Here is a 20850-nt window from a genome sequence, read left to right on the forward strand (position 1 = left end):
AAAGGAGCCAAACTTGGGAATATTTCCCTCGTGTCTTGCCTCTCTCGCTAAAAGAGAGAAAGCTGTTAAAATGCAGATTTCTGGACTCTGCCATGGGGTGGCAGGGTCTGAGAGCCTGTATCTCTAGGAAGTTCCCAGAGGATGTGAAGCTGCCTGTTCAGAAACCACCTTCCGAGGGTCCCTGTCCCTGAGCAGCACGGACCCAGAGGCTGACCTTAGGGGCAGCCCTCTAGCCTCCCACATGCAGGGTTCTCACGACCAGCTTCAATGATGGAGGCCGGATGCACTGTACTTCAGAGCCTAGGCTTGGCGGTTCTACTGATCTACATTTAAATCCAGACCCTGTCACTGGGCAGCTACGTGACCTTCACCTTGTGAGCCTCAAGTTTCTCACTTAAAATGAGAGTCATCATAATATCAACCTTACAGGGATATTGTGAAGATTTAATTAAATATATCGAAAAAAAAATGGGCATGGTACTTGGCACAAAGTAAGCCCTTGGTAAATAAGGACACAATGGTGGCAGAAATGCTAGTGTTCTATAAACTGTAAAGTGCCAGCAAGTGTAAGAGGCTGCCTTCCACTGGCAGGTTGCCTTTGTTTTTCAGCTCAAACTCTCATCTTCTGGGACACAGAGGGGTAACATGAGGAGGGAAGCAAAGGAAAGAGACTATGCACTGGGGGGTTATGACTCCTCCCTCCCCACCCCTCTCCACTCTTCCTTTACCCCTCCCACCTCCACTCTGCCCTTTTCTCCAAGCTCATCCTGTTTATAGTCAGACTTGGGACTTCCCCAGGAAACAGTTTCCCATTTCCTTCCCCACAGTGTCAAGCAAGGGTAAGCAGCCAAATTCTCTCCTCCCATCTCTATAGCACACGGGTCTATGCTTTCGTGGGATGACGCGCTCACTGCCGTCAGCACCACGCCTGGCCCAGAACACTCACACAGACAATTTTTGTTGAATTGAACTGAATTCACAGAAATTAAGGAGAGAGGGTTTGGGTAGGCCCTGGTATTGCATCTGGGTCAGCACATGGCCCTGGATAAAACTCACCCTTATACAGGCCTCAGTTTCCATCAAAAAGGAGATTTCCCTGACCTCTTCCAGCTTAAGGTTACAGCTGGAGCATCCTAGACAAGAGATCGGAGTGGGGAGTTGGTACACCAGGGTGGCGGGCCCAGATGGGCCACTAACTCACAGGGGAAAAGTCACATCCGCTCCCTGGGCCTCAGCTTTCTCACCTGCATTATCGGTGATTTCTAAGTACCCTTCTCTCATTCGCAAGTCATGAATTTCTAGAACATTTTATTCTAGGCCTCTTTGGGGCTCAAGATCAAGGCATCTAAGTAGTGTCTGACATGATGGGGAAGGAGTGTGTTTTCTTTTATTCTGAAGTGACCACACTGTACTAGAGGCCTCTCAGATCTTAGTGGGTGGAATCTCCCATAAAAACACACAGCAATAATGATCATTAATACCGCATGCAATCACTAAAGTTGCATCGTATTATTCTCAACTCAGACGGTATCTTTTAAACAAGAGTGCACTGATCCTTTAGCAAGACAAATGAAGGCAAAGAGGGACGACTGTCTCCGCCACTCACTCGAATCTTCTCTACATGCATTTTAACCCTAAAGCAAAGTGGCATAAGGTAGTGAAGACAGAATTGGATTTGGCTTTAAAAGCTATGGCTTCACTGCCAGGTTCTTTTACTTTCTAGCTGTGTGACCGTGGGCAAGTGACTCAACCTCTCTGAGCCTCCATCTCCTCATCAGTGAATGCTTCTCCTCCCTCCTCCCAGGGTTGTTGCAAAGATCACCTAAGATAATGGATGTGAAAATCCATTGTAAACTGTAAAGCTCTCAGCAAACACGAGGCACTGTCATTATGGTAATAAAAAGCAAATGACACATGAATATTTCACAAGCACAGACTGGGACAGATTACTTGTAACATACCCCCATCTAATGGGGTTTTATAAATATATACTCCCTGCCCTTATTACGAACTTCCTAATAATCTCTTTCTAAAGCTCGTCTTCCAACTCCTTTTTTCTCTTCTGTGTTTTCTTCTTAATATCTCCTCTCTCACACAGCTATTTATTACTGAACGCTGGGTGGCAGGTGGGGAGAGAGTAGGTCAGAAAAACCCACACATCCGTATTTTCTATGGAGACGTAAACAGAATGAAGCAAGGACACCTCGACGCTCTGATATTAAAAAAGAATGCATCTTCCTTGTGGGTCTGCCACAGTTACTCCTATTAGTAATACTTAGTCTGAAATTAGGTTTAACAACCCCTTCCCCCCCCCCCCATAGCCTCAAATCCATTCACAGGTGGCATTAATATGGAAGGGGAAGAAATAAGTTCAGATGCATTTTTTCTTTTTTTTTTTCCTCTTAAAAAAAAAGTATAAATTTTATAAAGCCTTTTGGAGTCTCTCTTGGCTAAAGGAGAAATCCTTTTGCTATTAACTGCTCCTGCAGAGAGAGCTCGCTAGTTGCAAGATCATGATGAGGGTAAGCATTAATTAAATCTAACTGTGAGAGAATAATTATGTACACATATCCATCAGGGCAAGTCGTCACTATCCAGTAACAAAGTTGGATACAAACTCCATCAGCTGAACTGTCAGGCGGCTGTTAAAAGGATATAAATGTGTCCCAAAAGGATCATTTTGTTTGGGGGGGGGGGGAATATTGGATTGCAAAGGATTAATGAGGCGAGGGGTTTGTGTTTTCAATTGAATGTAAAATGCAAACCAAGGAAGTTGTGGTATCATCATTTAACCTTAATGTTTAGCTACATTTGGATTTCTAACACGTGGTGGGGACAATTAGACCTTGTGCATCAAACCAGCATTTCCATCATGCCGTGAGAGGAAAGGCTGGATATCTTCAAGTTACATGGCACAAAAGTTTACAACAAAATCATAACATCTCGTTTACACAGACAGCATATTCTTAATAATAATTAGGCAAGAAAATGCATGCAAATCCCACCAGGGTAATTCGGGGATTCGGAAGAGGGCGCTTTCTGTGTGGCCGCCTCTATGTCTGCTGGATTTCAGTCCAAACCCTTTCTGTATGTGTGCAGAGGCCCCACGCAGGTGACAGGACAGCAAGTCTTGGATGCAGGTGCTGCAGACGGACCCAGCTACGATGTAGGAGCAGGGACAGTGACATCCAGGCTCCACCACTGACTGGCCACGTGGGCTTGGGCTACTGACTTCATGTCTCTGAACACCAACTTCCTTTATGAAATCGTGTTACAGGAGAGTGGCTACGATAAGATATTTGAAAGCACCTACAACAGTGACTGGCACAAAATAGGTAGGTGGCCAATTCTTGCTGCTGTTTCTACCAGATCTATGTCCCAAGGTAGGAAATAAACCACAACCTCAGGATCCGTTCCTCCCGCACGGCCATCCTGGCTGGGGCAGTCATGGGTAGTGATGATTTCCAGCCGAGGCAACAGGAAGCCCACCTGGTTTCACTGCATGCTTGGTGGACAACGATCCTGGTCAACACCAAGGACAATGCACTGAGGACAATTTGTAATTGTTGGTTGACTGCCTACCTGTATCCTCCTCCATAACTTGAGCCCCATAGGGGTGAGGACCTTGTGTGTCTGGTTTTCCACTGGCATCTCAGAACCTACAATTATGGCTTACGCTTGGTAGGAAGTCAGGTCGGAAGCCCTGGGCAGGGATGCAGCAGGAAGGGCTGGAATCGGGAAATGGGAATCAGGTGCAACAGCAAAGAGACCAGCTAGGGAGGGACTCCTTCTATGCTGGAGACGACACCATAAGGATGGATGATCTGACTTGTTTGACTGTACCGGGACCATAGAATCTCGACTTAGAATGAGGCCACAGTCTATCGGAGAGCCTAGACATTCTGGGATGCTGTCATTATCGGGGTCATGACCTAGTCTTGAGTTCTCAAGATCTTGTCAAGTTATTTTTAGGTAGTTCTGACTGAAGGCATGACTTCTTCAAGACCTTTCCCCATCTTGGAATGTACGCAGATTGCTATAAATGCCACAACATTCTGCTGAAAGGGATTGCACCGCCCGTCTCAGCCAACGTCTTTGGCAAGGTAATCCAGCTCACGCAGATAGAGAAGGAGTTGGGCAATACAGCTATACCCTGGAACTCTATCTGTTCAATTAGACCATACATAGGGCCTTTATATTTCTGGAAGAGATCCTGACAAAATGGACTATTTCTATGGCCTGAAGAAGAAATATGAAGAATATCGATTGTAACAAAAGACTACTACTTTATGACAGTGAACATTTTTCTGGAACTATTCCACTACAACCTCACCTACACACACTCCCATTTCCTTCCCCACAAACAAAACGAAAACAAAAACACAAAAAATAAAATCAGCATGCACAGATTGCTTCTCCCTATTTCCAACTCTGATTTAAAGAACTATCTTTCAGTGGGGTAAAAATTAAACCACATTTAGTCATAAATTGCAAAGAGTCATCATTTACAATAAAATAAAATTTCAGGAAATTGGGCCGAAGCGAGAAAACTGAGATCATAAAATGTCAAGACCCATAAAAAGAATTTCTTACTTCTTGTGAAAAATCTTTAAGCTCTAATTCTTGGGTGTAGAATTTTATATATGTTCATTTGATTGTATTTTTAATAGTATCGTTTAATATTCTGTATACTGATTTTGCCAACCTGATCTAACAGGAAGATTTCTGTAAAAACATTCCTCTTTGATTATGCATTAGTCAACCTGTCATTGTACTTCCGTCCATTTTTTTCTTTATATAATTTGAAGCTTTGTTGTTTCTGTATGTAAGTACAGATTTCATTTGTCTCCCGGTGAACTGTTCCTTTTATGATTAATGACCCTCTTTATTCCTAAGAATTTTTTTGTTTCTTGTTGTAAAGTTTACTTTGCCGTATATTTCTACTTCCCCCCAAGCTTCCATTTGATTAGTATTTGTCTAGTATATATTTTTCCTTTCCCTTCCCTATCAAACGTTCCGTATCTTTATGTTTTAGGAAGATCTCTGGTAGAGAGTGAGCAATTAGATTTTCCTTAGTGTAATCTATCTCTGAATTTTACTTTCCAAATTGTATTTATTGTAATTATTAATGTTTGAGGGCTTATTTCTAATGTTACATTTTTGTCTCTTCTTTTTTTTTATTTTTTTGTTTTTTGGTGGTTTTTTTTTTTTTTTCATTTGAATTCCAGTTAGTTAACATACCATATAATATTAGTTTCAGGTGTAGAATTTAGTGACTCAATACTTCCACACAACACCCCGTGCTCATAAAATGCACTCAATCCCCACCACCTATTAAACCCATCTCCCCATCCCTTCTGGTACCATCAGATCATTCTCTACAATTAAGAATCTGTTTCTTGCTTAGAATCACTCAACATAAGGAAAACACAAGTCAAATCTACAATGAGATACCACCTCACTCCTGTCAGAATGACTAAAATTAACAACTCAGGAAACAGCAGATGTTAGCGAGGATGCGGAGAAAGGGGAACCCTCTTACACTGTTCGTGGGAATGCAAGCTGGGGCAGCCACTTTGGAAAACAATATGGAGGTTCCTCAACAAATTAAAAATAAAACCACCCTACAATGCAGCAACATTATCTACAAGAGCCAAATTACAGAAACAGCCCAAGTGTCCATGGATTGATGAATGAGTAAAGAAGACGTGGTGTATATAGAGAGAATGGAATATTACTCAGCCATAAAGAAAATCGAAACCTTGGCATTTGCCATATTGTGGATGGAGTTAGAGAGTATAATGGTAAGCAAAATCAGTCAGTCAGAGAAAAACATATACCGTATGAACTCATTCACATGTGGAATTTAAGGAACTACAACAACAAAATCCTAGGGAACAGAAGAGAGAGGCCAACCGCTCTCTTCGTGCTCTTGCTTTCTCTTTACCTTTATCCCACCACACCCTAGTGCCCGCTGGAATTACCACGGCATCAGCTTCTAAGCTTGAAGCCTGAGCTCTTTGTTTCCTTCTCATTCTTTACACCTGAGGAATCTCCTCTCTTGATCTTTGATAAATCTGCATTGTTTCAAAAGTTCCACTTTATTCAATGTGGGCATGCACGTGCACAGGTGGGCAAGCATATGGGTATGGAGCAGGAAAAAGGTGAGCTTCGTATGCCGTTCTGTTGAAAATTTACCACATGCTTCCCCAGTGTTCTTTTCACTTAGATATAGGAGCTTCTGTTATAAACAAAAACATGTTCATTTTTAAAAATATTCTAGAATTGGGACATCCCCCCAAAGTATTGAAGTTCAATATATAAATATGAAGCAGGAGCTTGATGGGAGAGTCCTACTTACTCAACCACACTCCCCTGCCTGCTCCCTGAATGCCTCTTTGGAGCACTGCTTGACAACTCTTGCTTGTAGTCCATGAGCCCTACCTCGTACCCTCAGGATGTTTAACATGTCTGTCTCAAAAATGGGAACATGCAAAGGCTTCTCTTTATAAAAATCTTCTAAGTGATTTACCCATTCGATTACAGTTGATTCAGAAAAAGGCACAAGCCACCAGCTTCTATGTGTTTTATCCAAATTCCCCAACAGTCAGTCTTGGTTGCAGGGTATATGGCCCCCGTGATTCCACACATTCAAATGGAATGGAAAGAGGACAATGTTGTAAGTCAGAGGACTTGGAATTCCATTCCTGGGTCTGCTCATTTCTTTCTGCGGCATGGATGAGGTCTTCCCATCCATCATTTTCTGTATCTATGGGCAGGATCGGATGACCTTGAAATTCATTTCCATCTCTGGTGGACTAAGACAACCTAACGGGTTATTTCCCCCAATTGTGTGCCTGAAAGCCTGGGACAACGATGCCTCTGAGACATCCAGGGTTACCTGTAGTCATCCAGCAAGTAGACAGTCAAGGGTTAAATCTAGGATTCTCTCAGTCCACGTCTAATATGTTCCCTTACACCAGGGAGTACAGGTCAAATCCAATCTGCGGCCTGTTTTTGGTGTGGTCCAGGCACGAACAACAGTTTTTGCATCTTTCAGTGGTTCAAACGAATCAAAAGAAGAATATGTTAAGATGTAAAAAATCATACAAAAGTCACACTTTGAAAAAGTATCCATAAATGCATTCCATTGTTTTGATTAGTAGAACTCCATTAGAAAAAAAATGGTAATCGGTTATCATTATTATATTTTGAACTTTGTAAGATTTGTGGAAAATTTTTTCTCATTGTGTAAGTGCCTACATAATTCTCAAGTTTGCCTCTTGGTCAGCAAAGCTTAAAATATTTCCTGTCTAGCCCTTTACTGAAAAAATCTGCTGACCCTGCATTAGACCATAGGGCCTTGCAAGGATGTAGCCAGGGTCCAAAATTGACTACCTTTCGTATACCACAAGCCACGCTGGATCAAACAGTGGCTTGAGATCCAAACCTCTTCAGCCCTGTTAAAAAAGACTGGTTAGCAGAGGTGCAAAAATTATATGTAGTCTTTTAATCAGCTATAGATACATTTGAATCTGGGATGCGATTCTCCCAGAACAGCTGTATCACATTATATGTTCCCGTACAAATCTGAGCCTCCATTTTACCATCAGCAAACTGGGAATAATTATGCTTTCCTCAGGGGATTGTGCAGATCAGTCCAGGCTTTAACGTAAGAGAGAGTCTTAATAAAATATCAATACTGGTAGATATTGGAAGAAACAGCCCAATAGGGGTATCTGGGTAGCTCAGTCGGTTAACGTCTGACTGTTGGTTTTGGCTCAGGTCAGGAATTTAGGGCTGGGAGGTTGAGCCTGGCATCAGGCTCTGTGCTGGGTGTGGAGCCTGCCTGAGATTCTTTCTCTCCCTCTTCCTCTGCCCCTCCCTCACTCTCTCTTTCTAAAATAAATTAAAAAAAAAAAAAACACACACACAACACTGTCCAGTATTTTGTCTCTTCGTCTTGTAGGAGGTGAACTCTTACTTTCCCAGCCCTTGAATCTATGATGATCCTGTGACTTGCTTTGAGCAACAGAATGAAGCAGAAGGAATGACATGTACCTTCCAGGTTTGGGCCTCAAAAAACCTTCTATCTCCTATTCTTGCTGTTTCTGGAACCCTCTGCCATTTGACCACGCCTCTGATAGTTGGCTGACCACACATACATGACTGAGGTCAGCTTAGCCTACCCCACCCAGACCAGAAGAACTGCCCAGCTGAGCCCAGTCCAAATGCTCAACTTGGATTAAAAGCCCCATAAATGGTGGCTGTCCTAAGTCACAGAGTTAGGGGTGTGTTATCATGCCATGACTCTAACACACCATCTGTGCCATTCCGATAAAAGAAATATCCTAGAGTCGTGACCTCAGGCCCCACCAGCACCGCACACACAGCCTCGTGCTAAGGCCACTTATGATTGCCTCTCTATCCTGCCAGGCTAGCCGGAATCGACTAAGAGTCCCCTGACATATTTCAGACAGACAAGAAAAACCACCTGGAGGAAACATACACTTTCAGCAACACAAACTTCTCCGAAAGACACACCAGAGATTTATGGAGGTGGCTGTGTTACTCTGATTACAGATCAGCTCTCCCAGACCTCAGCCCAACACAGGAATCACTGGGCTGCTGGTGGCACTGGCCCTCTTGGGATGGGCCTGAGGCCAAGAAAAGGAAAGTCAGAGGAAAAGGGGAAAAGGGTTCTGTATCAAATAGGCATGGTATTCCCTGTCTCTGAAGATGCCAAGACTCTGATTTCAGGATGTAGCTACTCCAGAGTCCTTAAAGGAGCATGTCCACAAACAGCACATTCTCATGATGGCCCTGGGACATAAGAATGGCAGGTATCCTCACATCTCCAGGTGCCGGGGGTGGAAACCCAGTGAGATGAAGCAGTTTCCCTGAGGACCCAACTGCACTTAAGAGCTGGGGTTCCAGCCAGGGTTTTCTGAGTTCAAATACTGGACTTTTTAATAGACAACCACGCTTCCCCATCAGACTTATCATCAAAGACCTTTTAAGTCAGAGGATACCTGTGGAAATTATCCAGCACATCACCTCTGCTTTCCAAATTAACAACAACAAAAATTTATTGGGTAGTTGCCATGTTTGGTCTGGCCTGCGGAGCACTTTACATGCATTAACTTGAATCCCCTGGCCCCCCTAGGAGGTGGCTGACTATACAAATTCTAGGTTAGGTGACACCACTTTAGCCCACAAAGTCACTTCCCAAAGTTGAGTGAATCAGAGGCAGACCTGGGATATGGATTCAATATCCACCTGACTTCCGAACCTGAGCTTGTTTCCACAAAAACACACGGCTTCTTAGATGGGGACACTGAGGCCTGGAGGGCTGAAGGTCCTGTCCAAGATCACACAGCCCATGTGATTAATTGTCCATTAATCCATCAAGCATTAACTGAGCATCTGCTATTTGTCAGGAGCTAGGCTAGTCAATGAAAACACAGGCATGACCTGGACATAGCCACTGCGCTTCATGAGTTTAATTAAGGGAGAAGAGAGGTGGCCATAAATTACTCTAATAAAAGGTAATAAATGACAAATATCACAAGGCAGACAGAGAAGAGGTTATCAGAGCTTCTGGCTTCTTTATCCTCCCTGACAGATATACCCCGATACACTTTTTCACTACAAGACTTCTGTCCTCAGAAGATGGGCTTACGTAAATATATATATATATATATATGTATTTTTCTGTTTATTGGTAACTGGCTATAAATTATTCACTTAGTTGAAGGAAAATATTCAGAAACATTAATGGCTTTAAATTATCTGCCATCCTGGGTTGTTGTGATGCTTAAATATTGAACAGGCAGCCCCAGGTTCCATCTTTATGTCTCTGGTTTGCATCTTTGTTCCCTAAACCTCTCTTTCCACTTAGCAGCCTTCCCTTTCCACCAGGAAAGTTTGGGTAGAGGTCCTTGCCTTTTTGCCAAAGCAAGTCTTGAAGCTGCATAATCAGAATGAATGAATTTCTCCTGGAAACCATGAGATTGTCGCAGGAAGATGGGGAGGACTGGACAGATGTCAGCTCTCTGAGGTCAGGACCTTTGTCTGGGATGAAACTGTTCTTTTTTCCTCCACCTCCATGCCATGTCTTGTGCTGGCTGTTCCTCCCAATCCCCACGGCCACATGCCAAAAGCCCACTCACCCTTCCAAACAATGCCTTAAGGGAACTTTCTTTGTGAAGTCTTCAAATTTGTCCCAAATGAAAAGTGTACATACTTTCTGCAAGCCCACAAGGACAGGGCATGGCTCCGTAAGGCCAGAGGACGTCCTGACTCTTGTCCTGATGCAGAGAGAGAGATGCCTCACCTTCCAGAGTCTTCTAGCTCCGGAACACCCTCACAGCAGCACTGACGATACAGAAACACTGGTCAATGCACGATAAGCTACAACCATTTCCTTCCAGGATCTAGACTAGACTGATACTATTTCAAAGCTTGAGGACCTTACCCAGACTACCTGGGAGTAAAATCCAAGTCATCTGGCAACTGCAATGTGGACTCTGTCTGGGCCCTGAGGTCACAGTTCCATCATCTACTAGCTGGATAAACTTGGGCAAGTCACTTAACCAAAGTTTGAACTTCCTCTTTTGTAGACTGAGACAATTACATTCTTACCTTATGGGATCTGGGGAAGCTTTTCAATGAGATAATAATACGTGATGAGCACAGTCCTTTACTATATTTAGTAAAATATACTAAATGCTCAGGAGATGCCTGTGCACCATACCTCATTAACCATTTGTATTCTATGATACTCCCATCTATCTGGGAGCTCTTTGCTATTCTATGCCCATTCCGTTACACACTGGAGCTACAGAGAGACATAAATCACTGTCTTTCCCATCATGGGACTGTCAGAGCTGGGGAGGGAGACAGATGTGTCCACACATATTTACAATGGATTGTGATAAAGGCAGAGACAGAAAGCAGCGCCGGGCTGCATGTGCCCAGATAAAGGAGTGGCTCACTGAGCAGAGGTGAGGGCTGAGGGTGGGCCAGGGTGTCTTCTTCACAGAGGAGACTTTGAAACCGAATTCTGAAAAATGAGTAGAAACCTGCTGCCCGGGGTAGAAAGAGGGGAGAAAAGGAGAGGGTTTTAGGCAGAACATGATCTGTGCACAGACTTGGAAAGCAAGGCAGGTTGGCTAAATGGAAAAACGGCCAGTGTGCCGGAAGCCACAGAATGCAGAGGCTTGAACGTGGAGCGAGCTAGGGGCAGGCTGGACCCAGGCCAGGAATGAGCCTATGTAGCAGACTGTGGTAATTTTTTACCATGTTCCCTTCACCTTCCAGATTCTGACTTCTAAAACGGAGTAAGTGTACCCCTAATGGGTAAGGATACTGATATAAATAAGAGAAATAATGAAACAGTTATGATAAAAATAAAACAACAGAGGACACATGTTCAATGTGCACCTTTTGCTGGGCTCCGTGCTCACCACTGTACAAGCATTGTTTCATTTGTTCTTATAGAAACCCTTTGAAGGTGGATATTGTATAAGCTTGGTTCTTCTTCCTGGGGCATCACTACTGCCTAAAGACTTGAGAAAATGTTAAATAATTTAACTGAAAAAAATAAGGTAACATATTTATGAAATTGAATGCCGTGGTTTTTTGGTTTTTGGTTTTAGGTGTCTGGTTTTGGAATTTGGGGCTTATGACTAATGTCTTTTGAGTGCAGCTATGGGATCCTTTGGGAGTGTGCTGATTCTCACCTGTCTTCAGGAAGTCTTCATCACAAAAGCTTGAGATGCCCCCAAAGGCAGGTGACAGCCAATCAGGGAAACGTTGTAGGCAGGAGAGTGACATGGCCAGATTTAGTGTGTTTGCAAAAGATTGCTCCAGCCGCCAAGGTGGAAGATGGATTTGTGGATGAAGGGGCTGTTGTAGGACTCCAGACGAGGAATAATGGAACCTCAGTCAGCTCAGAGGCAGTGGCCCAGAGAGCACGGGGCGGAGTTGGGAGCTGGGAGCTGGGAGCTGGGAGCTGGGAGCCTTTGCAGGCCGTGTGAGCAGAACCCTGATGAGTGATAACATTAGCTACTCCTTATTAAGTCAGTCACCCAAGTGCCAGGCCCTGAGCTACACATTTTGCAGGTATTATCCCACAACCCATCTATGACGTTGGTATAACTAGCACCATTTTATCGATGGGAAAACTGAGGATAACACAGCTTCACTTGCTTAAGCTCATTCAGTGAGCCCATGGTAGGTAGTTCCAGTTCAAACACAAAATTCCCACTTTTAAACCACTAGCTACACTTTAGGAACCTCGAAAAGCTCTTTGTCACATCACAAGCAATCTCCCCCTGCTTTATTTTAGCTCCAACACATTCACTGTTCACTTCCTGTGGACGTGGGGGTCTGCCTGCCCAACAGCTGCCTCATAAAACCCTGCCGGAGTCCCCCACTGCCTTCCTCCATCCGCCTAAGGAGGATGCACTTGAGCACCTGAGAGGGCTCTCGGGAGGAAGCCAGAGCCACAGAAACACATTGGTGCTGCGTTGAACCATGTGCTCCACTCCACGACCCCGGTTCTCCACTGTCCACTCCATCTGCTGCAAACCGCTGGGCACCACGGCCTGGGCACGATGCCCACGGAAGCAGAGAGAGGCCAGGTGCTCCCACTCTGGGCCAGAAGGCCTGATGCCCCCTCCGCAGGCAGAGGAAAGAGCTGGTCAGTGAAAGAAAGACTGAGATTCCAGACCCTCATACTGCATCTGGGGCTTCCGACGGTCCGTGCAGCTGGACGGAGCGCTTCCAACACCACATGTCTAGGGTCGTTTCTGTTCTTCAAGATGAGAGCAAATGTCCCAAGGAGAAATACAGAGTCTGTGGTCAAGATGGTTGCACAGACTTGGAGGTAAACAAAGAAGCCCAGGTCTCTGTTCTGTAGGACTTCCCAGGATCTTCAAAAGTCAAAGATGCATTCGTGAGTTTCCAAGAGGCAGAACTACAATGCAGCATTTCTATCACTTTTATAGGCCATGGAGTTCTTCAGTCCAAGAAAATCTTGAGGAGCCGTGGTGGTAAGCGTGTGATCTGGGAACTGCAGGGCTGGCTCACGCTATCCTTAGTCTCTCTTGCAAAAAAAAAAAAAAACCTTACCCAATAGTGGCAGTAAAATCACAACCACAATGTTATTAAGCCATTTTGAAAATTGCCTTAACAGCATCCACTTGAGCACATTTAATGGGCTATCCATCAGTGAGTCTATCTCTAGGGGAAACAAGATTCCCTGGAGGTCTGTACCAAGAGGCTCTGGTTTATCCTGGATCCCTCCTACCTCGGTAATTCAAAAGTTAGAAAACTGAGCCACTCTCGAATGATCTTTGAGGTTAATACACTCATTTATTCCACAAATATTTATTAAGCACGTTCTGCACGTTCTCTGTGTTAGGTTTATGAATATGAAACACATTTTTTAAGAAGAAGATAGTAAATAAGCAAACAGACCAAAATAATTTTGGACCACAATATTATGGAACAAGTGAAAAAAGGGTTAGAAAGGGGTAGCAAGCATGAGGCTGGGTGGTCATGGAAGATGGTTTGGAGGAGCTTGTATCTGAGCTAAGAGCTGAACGGTGGGAGAAGAGCCAGGAGAGCAGCCGGGGGGTGGGGGTGTAAAGAGACACAGCGAGGGGAAGACAGCAAGTTGTCAGAGTCAAAAGTGGGGAGACATTTGCTGGGTTCCTGCAATCAGAAGGAAGGCGGTACGGCTGGATCACGAGGAAATGCAAAGTGAGTCAAGAGACCAGGAGCCAGATCCAGATGGAACAGGAGATTGGCAAGGAGTTTGGGTTGTAATCTAAGGACAACAGGAAACCACTGAATGATTTAATCAGAAAGAGATCTTGTCTGGTAGATGTCTCTAAAAAGATTACTCTAGCAACTTTGAGCAGACGGAACCTCAAGGAGGTCACAGTTGCAAGCAGAGGTGAGAGGTGGCAGGGGTCATAATGGTAGTGAAGAAAGGGGGGACAGATTCGAGACACGTTTAGGGAAAAGATGCATTTCTTCTCACTTTAGTTCTCTTACACCCAATTTGATTTGTAAATTGAAATAACTTGATATCCAATCATCTAAGTCAAACAGATTTTCATTAATAAGCAAATTCTGAAATTCTGCCCAAAGAGTGAAGGCCAAGCTTGATGGCCAAGTTTGATGCCTCACCACCACCAAAAAAATCTCCATGTGGCATCGTGTATGGCACTGTTTAATGGTAAAATTATCAGAAACAGCCCAAATGCCTAAGAGTAGAAGAGTAGAGGCCTCATTAAGACAGTTATGGTACAAAAGAGGGACTTGAGGGGGAAGAATTCGGTAGTATAACTAATGTTTCAGATAGGACACTAAGGAAATGAATTCAGACTGGCAGTGAGAACAGAGGGGAGGTTATGGACTGGGAGTCACTTGTACTCATGGGAGCTGTATTTGCAGGGAGGATCTAAGGGGGATTTCTTGGTGAATGATGGAAGACAAAAGATGGATACGTAAGGCTGAACGAAACTACAAGTGACCCAGAACAAATATAAGATAGGACAAATACAGGACAGTATTTATTCCGCTCCCAACACACATTAGCTGAGCATTCCATGCTTTCTGCATCCACCGCCTCATCTGACCTTCACAGCAGCACTCTGGAGAAGGGACTGACAACCCATTGTGCAGAACAGGAGACTGAGCCTCGGAGAGATCCAGGGACTCTTTGAAAGCCATGCATGTTGAAGTTGACTGGGCTGGGGTTAGCACTGGACACTGCTGAAACCTCAAAGCAACTCACTCACCATTATGCCTCCGTTCAACCTGGCGTTATCATGTGAATTCCTAAAAGCAACTCCATCACCAACTTCTGCCTTGATTTCTGACCTCAGTTTAATGGGTAGATGCTTGGTTTTTCACAGGGTTCAGGATTTCACAGGATAGTCTGGGAATATAGGTAGGACCTTGCTAGTTCAGAATACAGTGGTTTAGTTAAAAAGTTTGGAACTCAGCCAGATTAGCTCTTTCTGGCTCTCCTACTTACTAGGGCATCCCCTGGGACAAGTTGTGGCAGCTCCTTGTGCCTTTGTGATAGCATCTGTAAAATGGAAATTACCATGGTACCTCCTACACAACGTTGCTGGGAATCAAGTATAAAAAGAGGTATATAGCACATAGCCTGCTGCCTAGAGTAAATAAGCATCCATAAATGAAAACAATTTCTCGTAGGGTTAGATAGGTCATTTAAGGCAGGGAGAATAGCATGGAAAGGAACATAGAAGTGGAACACACAGGTTTAGGTGACAGAGCAGAGAGACGAGAGCTCGGCAATGGTCTTGAATGTCCTTCCCACAAGCCCAAAGACTGCTGAAGGCACTGGAAGACCACGATAGCTCTGGGAGAAGAGTAGTGACATCATCAGAACTAAGTTCATAGGAACTAGAGACATGAGAGGCCAGAAGAAGAGAGGAGCTGGAGGCTACTGAGTGAATGTAAAGAGAAGGGAAGGGATTTGGATGCCAAGCAATGATAAGGGGGTTCATCCCACCCACAAAGTCATACAGATGACCAGAAAGAAAAAAAAAAAAAGGAGGTGATGATGGAGATGATGAGGAAGAGGAGGAGAAGAGAATGGGAAGAGGAGGAGGAGATGGAGAAGGAAGGAATGACCTACTTTTTATTGCATGCTGGGTTGTGCACTGGGCTGAGATACCAGAACACTCATGCGAGAGAGGAGTGGTGGGGAGAAGTACAGCGACCTGCCCACGGTGACATGACAGTCCATTCCCATCTCAGAGGAGGCAGCAGGGGCTCAGAGACACTGGCCCCCCACCCAGGGGCACAGGTCTGCTGTCTGCAAGCCTCAGCTGAGATGACTGATCGGGGACATCACGGCACGACTCTGGGAGTCCAGGGCAGCAAGGGAAGGGGACGCAGCTCTTCCTGGGGCCTTCGGAACCTGGGGACAGCCCGCTGACACCGTGGCGAGCGGTGCTGGGAGGGCCTACCTCGAGACTTGCTCCTCCGCTTCCGCTTCCCTGCCGAGGCCCTGCGCGGGGCTGGCTGCAGCTGACCGATCTCGATGGGCGTGTTAGCGCGGAAACTCTCCTTGAACTTCTGCATCAGGGACTCCACTGTCTCCTGCGTCGCCTCAGCTGCTGCTACAGGGTGGGCAATGGAGCTGAGGTTAGGGCTTGGCCCACCCCCAGCCCATGGAGGACTGGGCCTGGCCACCCTGAGTCCCTGGAGCTCCCGCCCTGACCCATGATGATACGGAAGCCCACAGATGCCAGAAGCTGTTGGCTCCCTCGCTTATGCATTCAACACACACTGTGTTCCAGGCAGTGCCCAAGCCCTTGAGATAGGGTGGTGAAAAGTCAGACACAATCCATGATTCAAGGGATTCATGGCTTGGAAGGACACATATCGAGGCATTCCCAACATTGCAATACTTTTGGGATAGGAGAGTACAGAGTATCAGAGTGGCACCAAGAAGAGTCCTTTCACCCATCTGGGGAGTCAAGGCAGGCTTCCTGGAGGAGGCACTATTTATACAGACATCTTAAGGGTGAATAGGAATTAGCAAAGAGCATAGAATCAGGGTAGGGTTACTAAAGAGATTTGATAAGAAAGATTGTCTGGGTAGGAGGAGACGCATGAGCAAAGATTGGAAGCCACAAAGAGCATGGTGCTTAAGCAAGTGACGGGAGTTCAGTATGGCTCCCAAAGGGAGCAGGCAAAGACAGGACGAGGCCAGAGAGGTAGATCACTATCAGTCACAGAGGAGTATGGAACACATCCTAATGGTGAAAGCTGTTCACTGAAAATTCACAGAAAACAGGCATGTTCAATGTAAGTCCTTTTGATAATAATTCCCAATGAGAGTGTGGAGAATGCACGCAGAGGCCTTCTCCTTGCTCCTGTGGTAGCCAGCCAAAGGCCATGACAGCCTGAACCAGAGCAGTGGCAGTGAAGAAAGAGGGCGGCCCATTGATCAAATAACATTTGAGGAGATAAAACTAGAGTACTGTGACATGGAGATCATTGGGTACAACAGACCAATTTCACTGTAGGGAAACTAAGCCTCACCCCCCCAAAAACAAGGTGTACAACTCACTCCAAGCAAGCAATTGGCAAAGTCAAGTTCTAACTCCCAGTCCAATGCTCCATTTTTAACAATACCCTTGGTGGATTTGTTAGTAGCCTCATTCCTATAAAGTTTCAAAATCGAGACTGGTAGAAAGTTCCAGAGAATGGTAACAGTGAGGTCAGAAGGGCAGGGAGAAAAAGGTGGAGATAAAAGGAGAAAAAAAAAAGGCAGAAAAGCTCAAGAAGGAAGGAGAGGGGCAACATAAAAGGCAAGGAGAGGAAACGGGAAAGAAGCAAAGGAAATTGTCTACATGGCCTCTCTGCCTTTGTTCTGAGAAATTCCCAAAGAGAGTCCCAACTTTGAAATCTTCAAGCTCAGCCCTCCCTCCATCTATGTCTCTAGAGGCAAGGATGCTTCTTCAGTTTGAGCTACCCACTGTCTGAGGCCAGGAGATGGTATGTGCAAAAGATTCCTGTTCCTTTGAAGGGATTTCACCAGACTGGACAAAGAAGGCTTCTGAACATCCCCACCCAATCTCTACAGAGCTCCCGCTTTCCCAGGTAAGGTTTTTGGTTTAGACAGATGCATTTGGGGCATAGCTCATATCCAGGCAGCTGGTTTGGGCACAGGGCTCTGTGTAAAGCTCTGTCTTTGAGGACAGAGGGGGAAATCTACGTTTACCTAAGGAAAAGACAATTGACAATACAAATGGGCCTTCGAGTGGATTTATAACTTCCTCACCTGCCTGTCTTGCTATCTTCCTAGATATCTCCGTTAGGTCTACCTAAAGGTGAACTGAGAAGAACCACCCAGACATGGGACACCTATTCCCAAGCCTACCATGCACAGCTCTCCAGCAAGAGGCTGCTCTCCAATTCTGAGAAGCACTTCTACACCCAACCCTGATGGTTTAAACCCAGATATGAGTATGATTGGCCCCAAATTGTAAGAGTTAGATTAATTATAGTTAAATGTTTAAAGCAAACTGTAATCTGGAATCCTCCAAGGGAGGGGTGCACACGGGTCTGCCCACATTCATGCCTTCATTCATCTTCTTATCCGTTCATGCATCCATTCGACAATGTTTTCAGAAAAAAACATAATGTGTCTGTGACAAGTACAGGAGGTATTGTCTTAGCTCAGGCGCCAAAACAAAAATCATAGATTGGATGGCTTAACAATTTATTTATGTTCTCACAGCTCTGGAGGAGGAGGGATGTCTGAGATCAGGGTGCCAGGATGGTTGGGTTCTAGTGAGGTCTCTCTCCTTGGCTTACAGGCGTCATCTTCTTACTGTGTGCTCACACAGTGGGGAGAGAGAACCCAAGGTAGGGAGACAGAGAGAGAGAGAAAGAGAGAGGGAAAGAGAGAGATCTTCCTTTTTTTCTGACACCCAGTCCTATCCTATTAGGGTCCCACCTCAATGATCTTATTTAATTTTAATTACCTCTTAAAGATCTTATCTCCAAATAACAGTCTGCTGTAGATTGAACTGTGTCCCTCCGATTTCTTATGTCAAAGCCCTAACCCCCAGTGTGACTGTATTTGGAGAAAGGAATTTTAGTAGCTAATTAAAGTTAAATGAGTTCATAAAGGTGAGGTCCTAATCCAATAGGATCAGTGTCTTTATAAGATGAGGAAGAAATCACTCTCTCCCTCCCGTTGCTTTCCCCGTGTACCGGTATACACTAAGGAAAGGTCACGTGAGCACACGGTGAGAAAACAGCCATCTGTAAGCCAGACCCCCACCATGCTGGCGTCCTGATCTTGGCCTTCTAGCCTGCAGCACTATGAGAAAATAAATGCCTGTTGTTTAAGTCACCCTATCTATGGTCTCTTCTTATCTTAGTCCAAGGAGACAAACATAGTTTGTCTGAGGTTAAGATTTCAACATAGGATTCTGTGGGGGACATAAACATACAGTCCATGACAAGGTATGATGGTGAAAAGACAAACACCTCCCCCCTCCCTAATGCTCACCATATAGACGGGATGGACCAAGATGAATGAAATGGTTGACAGATACATGGAAAAAGTCTTAAGTGACATAGAGCACAAAGGAGAGGTGAAAAGAGACTCTCTTAGCAGAATATGACCTAGTTTAGGAAAATCATGAAAACTTGCTTCAAGGAGTGTGTAGTGGGACTAAGGGCTGAAAAGAGTAGGAGTTAACCAGGTGATGGGGAAGTGGTAGGGGAGGAAGGAGGCGTGGAGAACACAGGAGGAGGGGAAGAATTCAAACAAAGAACCCTTTGAGGAGACGGAGTCAGGATGGGGCAGCACCACCACTCACGGGGCTGGAAACACTGAAAGCAAGTGGCGTGAGATCATGCTGGAGAGGTAAGAAGTCCTAACCCCAACCCCAACCCCGATCCTTCTGGGCCTTATTAAGGACAGAACACACTGATGGTTTTAGACAGAAGAGTGGCTTAATCAGATTTTCATGTAGGGAAGATCGTTTCAGCAGCAGACAGCAGAATTCACTAAAGACGGACAGAAATAGAAGGAAGAAGACCAACCAGGAGGATGGGACATTTGTGCACAAGTCCACATCTGAGAGGATGATCCCTGGGAGAGGGCAGCAGAGGTAGAGATAGAGAAGTAGACAGCCGAGCAGAAAGAACAGAGGGAAATAGTGCAGACAGAGAAGTGGGCACGTCTGAGCGCTATCTTACAGGCACGACTCCCTCAGGAGGCGGTGGCTGACTGGAAAATGTGGATGAGGGAGGGGCAGGTGTGGAAGGTGGCTCCTGGCCTGGCTTCCACACAGACGTCCAGAAGGCACCTCTCAAGGAGAAGGGGAGCTCTAGAAGAGAAGACATTCAAGAAGACTGCAAACACGAGTCGGGTCTGAGATATGAATGCACGGTATCTTGCAGACATCTAAGGAGAGGTGCCCGAGGAGACAGCAGGTTACGTGGGTCTCAAGCTCACAGGAGAGAGCGGGACTCCTGGAGACTCTGCACATGCCCTCCTTGGAAGAGGTACAGAAGCCGTGTGTGTGGTGGTTCAGAACACGAGCTTCTGGCACGGTGCAGACCACGGAACCCATGTTCATTCCTGATCTGTACTGGCTGTTCTTCATTTGCTCCCCGTGATCCAGCCCCGCCCCAGGTTCACTGGGCCCCACTCCAGGTTCTGGAGGCAGACTTTCTACGAACTAGTTCCCTTGTTCCTTGTTACTGCCTACCAGTTGGCTTTGCCCATTGGGGTGCTCTGGCCGGATCCAGGAGGAGAGGATTTGGACACAGGTCATCCCTTGCTCCTTTGCTGTCTCCGTACCCTCGTCCTCAGAATCTGGGAGTCTTGACAATCACAGCTTCTGCCAGGGGTCCCTGTTCACAGATCCAGTCCTCAGTGCCTCCAGGAAAACCATGTCCTGTCCCTTCCTCCTCAGTTATAAGAGTTAGTAGTGGTTTCCTGTTATTCTTTGTCCCAGGTTCTTCAATACCCCCTTGGGGATTCTCTGCACTCTGCCTAAGTCCCTATAAGTAATTGCTTCCTTGAATTTCTCCTAAAAGGCCCATCTGAAAGTGCCTTCTTTGTCCAGATGAGGCCTCGACAGATACACCATTCCTTTTTGTTGCCTCTAACATTCACCGATTCTAAAGACCAGCCTCTCCCCATCCTGCTATTTCTGCTTCACTTTCTCCTAAACCGATGAGGACAGAACTGGCTGGAAGTAGAGGAAGACGCAGAGAGGGAAGGTTTGCTCCTCTGAGCTGCAAGGGTTTCTGATCCCCGCAGCA

General features: G+C 45.4%; 1 protein-coding gene across 2 annotated transcripts in view; it reads right to left on the reverse strand.

Moving 5' to 3' along the window:
* Nucleotides 1-20850, reverse strand: part of LOC111145742 (astrotactin 2) — an 867423-nt gene that overhangs the window by 589807 nt on the left and 256766 nt on the right. Inside the window, exon 4 of one of the 2 annotated variants that reach the window (XM_022500912.1) lies at nt 16020-16172. The exons of the other annotated variant lie outside the window; for it this stretch is intronic. Within the exon in view, the coding sequence (XP_022356620.1) occupies nt 16020-16172 (153 nt within the window). The remainder of the gene's footprint in view (nt 1-16019; nt 16173-20850) is intronic. 2 annotated transcript variants of the gene reach the window in all.

Source organism: Enhydra lutris, unplaced genomic scaffold, assembly GCF_002288905.1.
Source record: "Enhydra lutris kenyoni isolate GAN:26980312 unplaced genomic scaffold, ASM228890v2 scaffoldscaffold13, whole genome shotgun sequence".
Lineage (NCBI taxonomy): Eukaryota > Metazoa > Chordata > Mammalia > Carnivora > Mustelidae > Enhydra > Enhydra lutris.